Source organism: Dendrobium catenatum, unplaced genomic scaffold (assembly GCF_001605985.2).
Source record: "Dendrobium catenatum unplaced genomic scaffold, ASM160598v2 fragScaff_scaffold_1390, whole genome shotgun sequence".
Taxonomy (NCBI): domain Eukaryota; kingdom Viridiplantae; phylum Streptophyta; class Magnoliopsida; order Asparagales; family Orchidaceae; genus Dendrobium; species Dendrobium catenatum.
Genome location: NW_021319852.1, coordinates 77,211 through 86,878, shown reverse-complemented (window position 1 = coordinate 86,878; position 9,668 = coordinate 77,211). Strand labels below are relative to the sequence as shown.

The 9,668-nt window shown below is 37.0% G+C and overlaps 1 protein-coding gene across 1 annotated transcript; it reads right to left on the bottom strand.

The window, feature by feature from the left end:
* Positions 1–8,254: 8,254 nt before the first annotated feature.
* On the bottom strand, positions 8,255–8,984 carry LOC110115746 (pistil-specific extensin-like protein). Its single transcript, XM_020849091.2, has 2 exons — positions 8,785–8,984; positions 8,255–8,706 (listed from the first exon to the last, which is right to left on the bottom strand). Exons 1-2 carry the CDS (start codon positions 8,963–8,965, stop codon positions 8,375–8,377), a joined length of 513 nt encoding a protein of 170 aa, XP_020704750.1. The 5' UTR covers positions 8,966–8,984; the 3' UTR covers positions 8,255–8,374.
* Positions 8,985–9,668: the final 684 nt, after the last annotated feature.

Here is a 9,668-nt window from a genome sequence, read left to right as displayed (position 1 = left end):
GTTTTAATTAAGATGGGGAATATTTGCTCAAAAAATAAGTTTGATATTTTGTCTTTATCATACTTGTTTGGCTTTGTGGCTCTGCTCTACTCATGAACAAAATTTAATATTTAGGCTTCATTTGGGATGATTTTTTAACCGCTTTCTAAAGTGTTTTTTCTAATATAAGTTTTTTTATTAGAAAATTGTTTTAGAAAGTATTAAAAAAACAATCTCAAATGAAGTCTCGGTCAAAAAATTAACAAATGCTAATAACAATTGTCTTGACTTAGCTTTTTTTGGCACTTAAATTGCATTTAAATGGCTTGATTTTCAACATTTCTTATGATTCATCACTCTTTGTATGGGATTATTTAATAATTGTCATTCAATTTTGACATCTAATGTTTTTCTTCTTAGTTGTTAGGTCTCCTCCCCTATTAAAAAAATAATTAAGTTGATTTTCCATCATTATTTGACTCTTAGGAGTTGTTTGGTAGCACTTAGGATTTGATTTAAATAGGATTTCATAAATCAACTAAATCTGGATTTTGGAAATCCTGAGAGGCCTAAATCCTAAAAATTGTTTGGTAACATTCATGATAAATCCTATTAAATCCTGTGTGATTGTTTGTCTATAGAACGGTTTTAATAAACGGACTTTTTTTTCTCCAGCCAACGAATTTCGTAAATCCGACAGAATATTAGAATTTGGGAAACATTAAGCGGCAAAAGCCGTGAGATTTGATTTTGCATCTTAGGCCAAATCCGCCTCAAATTCGGCTTTAATTATGCTACCAAACAACCCCTTAATTAATGTTTCCCATTGATTGTAACATAAACAGGCCTTAAGATTGTCAATTTCATAAAAATTATGAATTTCAAATTTGAAAAATTTTAAACTGAGTCATTACTAATATTCCTCGCATCGTTATAACAATCCAACGAATTTTTCTCGCTTAATTCGTTACAAATAGCAACACTCCAACACTTTGAAAATAAATAGATCTCACCGATACTCCCATAGTCCCATCCCACAGAGACAAACAAGCTTGCATCTGAACCAACCATGGCAGTTCATCTCCACCTTCCACAAACCTGGACATGTATCTCCACCGCACATTCGCTATAATCACCATTCTCCTCTGATCTTCTTCTTCGCCATTACTAATCGCATCTGCTATTTGCATTACTTGACTTCCCGACTTCACTGCTCGATGAAGTTGAATCCTCTTCTTCTACTTCAACTTTGTTGAATAAAAGAAACTTGTTTGGTTCTTTAGTAATCTTCAAGCAGTTCTTATTATGCTCAAGAAAGAAGAAGATGCAGAGGAGAATTGTGATTACATCAAAAGTGCTTTGGAGCTCCATGTCAAGGTGGGGGGCAGTGCAGATTAATAGAGTGTAGGGATGCAAACAAGTCGAGTCGAGCTTATGTCAGGGTGTGTTCTAGCCGAGCTCGAATATCAAATACCGAGCTCGAGCTCGCACTTGACTCGATAAGGGAAAATGAGCTTTTCAGGCCGCAATTCCAGCTTGTTAGCGAGCCCTGCTACCCGCGTCAACACCTGCGTCATTCCCGTCTTCCCATCGGCACAAGCCTCGCATCCGAACGAGCCCCATGCCTATGTCAGCGCCTGCTTCATTTTTATTTCTCCGCCGAACGAGCCCCGAGCCTGTTTCATTTTCATTTTCTCACCGGTATGAGACTCGCGGTTTCATTTTCCCGTTGAAGTGACATGAGCTACTCGATGAGTCGAGCAACAAGGTGAGAAGCTGAGCACCACAATGCTAGTTCAAAATAGTGAAATTTTTAATATTAAAATATCTCAATTCACTTGCAAATTCACCCACCACCTAGGCTTGCCAAGAGAAGGGGGGAGGAGGAAGGGAAGGAAGAAAGAGAAATAGGGCAAAGGGAATTGGGGCCAAGGTCAGAGATTCACCTGCTAGGCCAATTCGGAAAATTGTAGAGCTCCATGTAAATTTCTAAGCCCCACTCTGTTCTCAATTCTAGTAAATTTATTAAAAGTTATAGACAAAATTATAATTTTCTTGGATTTTATGAAATTTTCACCGTGTGATTTCTGGTACGTGATTATGCCCTTTATAATGAATATTTTGGCTATATACAAAAGGGTTTTTAATGGTTGATTTTTCTAGTACAAATTTGTGGGCAGATTATTGAATTGAAACAATTTTGGCGATTGCAATAGTTATGTAAAAGTTCAAAAAAAAAATTTATAAGCTTCCTCTGAAATTAGTAATTGGAAAAGAGAAAGTCCATTGAGCGTTTTGTTTTACAAGAAATGTTGCTTTTATTGATAGTTTATATATTTTCTGTATAATGTTTTGAACATTTAAATTCAGTATCTTTGCATTGCATTTGCATTCTGCATTCATGGCATTGGAGGAGTTCTGTTTTGATGTATGGGAAAGCGCATTTTTCGCTGTGTTACAAAGAGTCTTAAACGTACTCTTCTGGCCCCATCTACTTGATGTAGATGTGGAATTTATTATGACGTCACTTATTAGAAGTAGAAGTGAGAAGTTAGATAAGATTGTAGGTATAATTTTGGCCCTGTTTGCCTGATGTAGATGTGTGAGGGTTCTGGCCTCACTAGTTGTGTGCAGGTATGAGAGGTAAATGGAGATATACAAGGAATTGAATACATAAAAGGACATCAGGACATATGCATTCTAATTATGACATTTTATATGTTAATGTTTCTGAAAAAGTTGCGAGGCAAAAATGCTTCTCGGCGTAAACGTAGATCTCCACTTGAGTTCATGAAATAAGTAAAATATCTTTAATTATAATTTTATCGTTTCATGAAGTCAGCAAACAATTGGAGTAAAAATGGCTGAAAATTCTTTGCTCAGAATGATTCAAATCAACTCAAATTTGATTATAGATGCTTTATTGAGTTCTAATAATATCAAAATTAAGTTCTCGAAAAATGATCATAAGTGTTGTGGGCTAGAATATTCGTGGCGATAGTGAATTTTTCATCTTAGCAATGCAAGGATATACAACATACAAACAAGTAATTGAAGGAAGTGCATAAAAACACCAGAAATTTTTATGTGGAAAGCCTAAAAAGGGAAAAATCATAGAGACTGGCAAATGTGAAAATATTCTACTAAATTCAACTGAGTTATAAAGTTTGACTTGGCTCTTGACTTAGAAGATGTGATATTAAAATAGTTTGGAGAGTTTGGAGAAAGTCCGACGACAGTCGGGCAGAAGTCTGATAGCAGTTAGGTGGAAGTCTGGCGACTGTGTGGTGGTTCAACGATAGTCGGGTTGGCGCTCGGCGATCGGGTGGAAGTCCGACAGTAGTCACCGGCCGAGCGTGGTCCAACGATAGTCGGGCGGGAGTTCGACTACAGTCAGTGACCACGAAGGTTCGTCGGCGGTGGTGCTGGAGTTTTTGTAGCCTCATAGCTCTCTCCAATCTTGAACAAAAAGTCCCCCCCTTCATGCAAAGAGTGAGAGTTTATTTATAGATTTTTTAGAGTAACATGCTTTGTAAATATGGAGAAGATCTGGGGCAGATTTGGAGTGCTCCATCGGACGGATCCCCTGATCCTATAACATTTTTCAAGTGTTTAAGTATCTTAGTGATTTCAGAATTTGACAATCCTAGGCTCGTTGGATTTGTCTCGCTGAGCCGCTTGATTTGACTATAAATATGACTTATTTAGATATCATTTGGCCATTCAATTTAGTCTTTTGAATATTTCAAATAAGCTTTGGGCTCCCGATTTGGACCCAGTTGGGCTTGAATTAGACCGATTTTGGTGTCGCTTGGTTCATCTCTTCGAGACATTCAATTTGACTATAAATTTGTTGAAATTTGAGTTCATATGATCACTAATTTAATTTTGAAAGCTTCCCTCATGCACGATCAAGATGATTTTTTGGGGACACATCATCAAATGTGCCTCATGACTCCAAATCAAAGACCCGAAGCATATTTGGAAGGTTCAAACCATAATTTGTATTACCAAACGGTTTCCAAAAATGACATTCTTATAGTCGAATCGAGCGGCTAGACAAGACGAATACAACGAGCCCAAGATCGCCGAATTCTGATATTACTAAGACATTTAAATGCCCAATAAACGGTCCACGATTAAGATTGATCATCCATTCAAATCACTCCAAATTTAATTTCCTATTTATTTACATTTTTTCTTGAATTACATTATCTTAATCCTGTATTAAATCGATCTTAAATAGATTTTATGATTTTTTTTTTGTGCAATGAGATTTTTAATATCACATATTTAAAAAAAAAAATTTAGGCCCCCCCTAGATATATTTTCTGGCTCCGCCACTGGACTTGTCGGCTAGAATATTCGTGGCGATAGTGAATTTTTCATCTTAGCAATGCAAGGATATACAACACAAGCAAGTAATTGAAGGAAGGGCATAAAAACACCAGAAATTTTTATGTGGAAAGCCTAAAAAGAGAAAAATCATAGAGACTGGCAAATGTGAAAATATTCTACTAAATTCAACCGAGTTATAAAGTTTGACTTGGCTCTTGACTTAGAAGATGTGATATTAAAATAGTTTGGAGAAAGTCCGACAACAGTCGGGCAGAAGTCTGATAGCAGTTGGGTGGAAGTCTGGCGACTGTGTGGTGGTTCAACGATAGTCGGGTTGGCGGTCGGCGATCGGGTGGAAGTCCGACAGTAGTCACCGGCCGAGCGTGGTCCAACGATAGTCGGGCGGGAGTCCGACTACAGTCGGTGACCACGAAGGTTCGTCGGCGGTGGTGCTGGAGTTTTTGTAGCCTCATATCTCTCTTCAATCTCGAGCAAAAAGTCCCCCCCTTCATGCAAAGAGTGAGAGTTTATTTATAGATTTTTTAGAGTGAAATGCTTTGTAAATATGGAGAAGATCTGGGGCAGATTTGGAGTGCTCCATCGGACGGATCCCCTGATCCTATAACATTTTTCAAGTGTTTAAGTATATTAGTGATTTCAGAATTTGACAATCTTAGGCTCGTTGGATTTGTCTCGCTGAGCCGCTTGATTTGACTATAAATATGACTTATTTAGATATCATTTGGCCATTCAATTTACTCTTTTGAGTATTTCAAATAAGCTTTGGGCTCCTGATTTGGACCCAGTTGGGCTTGAATTAGACCGATTTTGGTGTCGCTCGGTTCATCTCTTCGAGACATTCAATTTGACTATAAATTTGTTGAAATTTGAGTTCATATGATCACTAATTTAATTTTGAAAGCTTCCCTCATGCACGATCAAGATGATTTTTTGGGGACACATCATCAAATGTGCCTCATTGTTAATATAGTTGAAAATTTATTATGAGATGACAAAAATAATTAGTGATATTATAAAGTATGTTTGGTAATTTTGAACCATAATTAATTCATGTTTTAGTGGCCATTATAATTTATAATCTAATCGTAATTAAAACAACACATTAATCAGCCCAGTGAGCCAAAAAACAATTTTTTTTCCAAAATCATTTTTGAAGATGAATATTTCCTTTTATTTTTCTCCTTTTGATAATGCTATGAATAATAACACGAGAACTCTAATACAATCCAATATTACTCCTCTAATAACTAAAGAGAATTCAACTAACATAGGAAGAAACTGTAACTGTTTGGGACAACTTTATTACTGTTTTTTAAAACAGTTTTTTATATAATATATTTTTTTATTTTACTAAAAAGCTGCTAGTAAGAAAGCAGTTCCAAACAAAACCCATATTGCAATCACTAATGAACACAAAAGTTCTGCACAAGGGACAACTTAACTTTGATGCAGTTTCTCTGGAAAGAATTGCCGCAGCAAGGTATGAAAAATTATTACATGCGGCATTCGGATTCGTTCGGAGGCGAAGTCGGACGCGCCATGTCACCCGGGACTTGGTGCAACCGGGTGAAATGACTTGTCTGAATTCATCTCTGAACGATTTGAACGCCGCACGTAATAATCTCTCACGAGGCAGAACACTCAGTTCATCTTCTCCCTCTGCAACTCCTCCAAACATACCGAACAATCTTCAACTAAAGCGATGTCTATTCTTATCGACTCGTTTGGTGGGTTGTCATGTCGATCAGAAGTAATGAGATCATCATCATCTTCAATGGCGGCACCATCATTTCCTAACAGGAAGCTAATGCAACAGCGAATGCGATAAGCAATGGCGAAGAAGAAGAAGAAGAAGACGCAGAGGCAAAGCACGACAATAGCAAATGTGAATTGGAGCTCCATGTCAAGCTGGGGGACGGTGGAGAAGAGTAGAGTAGTTACGGGGAGAAGAGCCATTGTTGATTCTGTGTCTAGCTTGTTTGCCTGTGCAGGATGAGGGTGGAGTGCTGTTATTTATAACAAGTAAGCGAGATTTGATCCATGGATTGCTATAACGGTGCGAGAATTATTTGGGAAATCAGTATTGATTCTGTTCAAAAACTTTCAAATTTGTTTGTTATTTCAGAGTAGGATTATTATATTCATAAACGGCTCGAAATATAAGGTAGAGTGCCGTTATTTATAACGGATAAGAGAGAAATCTTCCATGGATTCTTAGGCCATCTTCAATTGAATGTTATTCGTCTGTTTGCAGCTCTGACGAACATCAAATTGAACGGCAAATGAAAATATATTTTTGAGTTTTAAACCCATTTTCTCTCGCTTGTTTTGTTACTCTGTGGTGAAAGCTTTATAGCGAAAAAATATACATAGAATAATCTTTTGTTGAAAAAGAATTTTGATTGGAGATGAATTAATGTTTAATATGATTGCTACTGTATTTTGAAGTAAACAATAAAATTTTCTTTTGGAGATGTCCTTAAAAGGGAACTTTTATTTGGTCCGATCACAGGACGTAGCTCTACGTCCGGCCACCAGTATAATCGCGCCACGCGTTCTCACTATTTACGGCCCCAACAACCCGACCCAGAACGGACCCAATGGCTCGATATTTCTCGATTTTGCTAGGTATTGCTCGGTATTGGTCGATTTTGCTCAGCAATAACCAATACCGAGCAATACCGAGCAAATACTGAGGAATACCGAGCAAAACCGAGTTGTGCTGAGTTTTTCTAAAAAACTTGGTGCAACTCGGTATTACTCTTCACATAGTCGTATTTCTCGTTATTGTCAAGCAATACCTAGCAATACCGAGCAATACCGAGCAAATACCGAGTAATACCTCGCAATACGCGAACATAGCATTCCCGGGTTCCGGTCCAGGTCAAGTCGTCGGGCCGCGCGGTAAAGAGTAAGAGCACGTGACGACATATTATTGACGGCTGAACGTAACTCTACGTCCGGTCAGAGGACGTAATAATTGTTCCTTAAAAGGACATGAAATTTTCTTTTGGAGATGCCCTTAAAAGGACATGAGAAATATAACATAGAGAGCCCTATGACCACCCACCATCATTATTGGGTTTTGCATTATCTTCATTTTACTTAAATAAAACAAATAGATATAATCACCTACATTTATTTTATTCTCATCCAAATAATTCTAAAATATTTTAAATATATTATATTATTTTTTCTCTACAAACCAAAAAAGACCTATAACTAAAAAAAAAAGTTTTAAAAAATTACATGAATGGATACTCTGAGCATTCAATTTAACAAAATTATGTTTATCGTTCTAAGAATTTTTATTTTTATCCACAAATATTTTCAAGCAACAAATCTGACTGAGTGCCAACTTTAGGTTAATTTTTGAAGAAATTATTCTGCGCGAACACCGGATCATCCGAGATCAATGAGAGCGTGCTGCATCACTTGGTACACAGCGGTACACAACAAAAAAATAGCATGAGGAGCACTTATTCACCTCCGAATGACTGTCCACGCACACAGAATAATTAATCCACTTGGACTAAGTTTAGGACAACTTTTTGGCTTTTTGTTTTTTAAATTTGACTTCTAATAAAAAATATTATAAAAAGCAACTTTTTATAATAATTAAAAAAAATACTTTCCTCCTAATAATTTTATAATCATATTTACAAAAAAAAAAAAAACTACAATCATCCGCTTGATCTAACATAATATTTTCCAAGCATAAAATTTTATAAAAAATTATTATATAAATTAATAAAATATCAAAATTTTAATACTTAAAACTTAAAAGTAAAAAAAAAAATCTTTTGAGAATACTTAATTTTAATTTTTATTTAAATATCTTTTAATTTTAAACATGCATGTTCTATATTTTCATTTTTATGCAAAAATAACAAAGCTATATTTTCTCCAACTGAATTACACCACCATTAATAAAATCACTTGTGATTCGTGAAAACAAAATTAATAAAAAAAAAACAGAAATTAATTAAATATAATTAAACACCGCAAATAAAAAGGTAAAATAAATCTCAGTAGGTCATTCGTTCGTGTCGGGCTCCTCGCACATAGGGGAGGTGAAGAAAAAGGGCCCCACCGTGTATTTAACCCGGCCCGGATACACGTGCGAGGGCCGAACCAGACCGACGCCGGACCGGCCGCCGCCGAAGTTTGTCATGACATTGCAGGCGGCGTCCGGCGATGAAACGAGCCGAACAGAGCAACCCTCCGGCCGAACATTCTTCGCCGGATTGCCGGAGTGGCGGTGAAGCTCGACCGGTAAGTCGAAATTGCCCTTATCGTCCGTCTCATCGCTGCCGTAGTAAACCACCCGCCGCCGCGCGTCTATGCACGTCACCGCCACTTTGCTTCCTGCGCCCAATTAATTAAAGTTGCAATATTTACAAAATTTTTCGGAAAAATGAAGGTTTTTTAGATATTTAACTGTACCTTTGAGAGGAATGGCGGCATGGGCCCAGTAATTCCAACCCTGAGAGCAATCCTGGCACAGGACCTTGCCGGCGATGTGCACGTTCTTCAGATCCTCCGTCTTCCACAGTTCGCCGCTGGCTGAGGCGACAACAGCAAAGGCGAACAAGGCCATTATCGCACCCAGCCAAGCGCTCGCCATCTCTCTCTGTCTCTCTCTCTACTTCGAATGTGTGGGAACTGGAAGAGCTAGCGTTGATTATATAGCAGCGCAGGGGCGGCAGCCGTAAAGTGATCAGACGAACGTGCGCGCCATCTCCTGAGCGAACGGCACGCACAGGAGCCAATAGGATGACAACGTGGTGAGCATACTTAACCTGAGCGGCATAGTTGCAGTGCTGTATAGTATTAGATAATGCTATCTTTAAAATTAAGAATAGTACTCACTTTATATATTAAAAGGATAGATTATTCTGTGCGGACACCGAATATTTTGGAGGTCAATTAGAACATGCTACATCATCAGTATCCAACAATACTCAATATCAATACCGAGCAAAAAAATAATGTTACACGTTTTAATTGGCATCTGAATAACGTCCGGTGTTCACACAGAATAATTTATTTTTTAAGAGAGCCGTTTCTTTTGATGAATTATTAGTATAGAGTGAAAGCAGTATATGAATTTAAAATTTTGCGGTATTTGGTTAGGAGAAATAAAGTTGGATTGAAAGCTTTTAAAATAAATACAAATATGAAAAAAATTAAGTACATATATGTTTATATATATATTGAAATAAGTTTTATATTTGTTATAATATATTTCTAATGTAATGATTCAAAACTTTTCTTATCATTTTCAAACATTTGAGTTTTTCGAATCACACAAATATAAAATACATCCT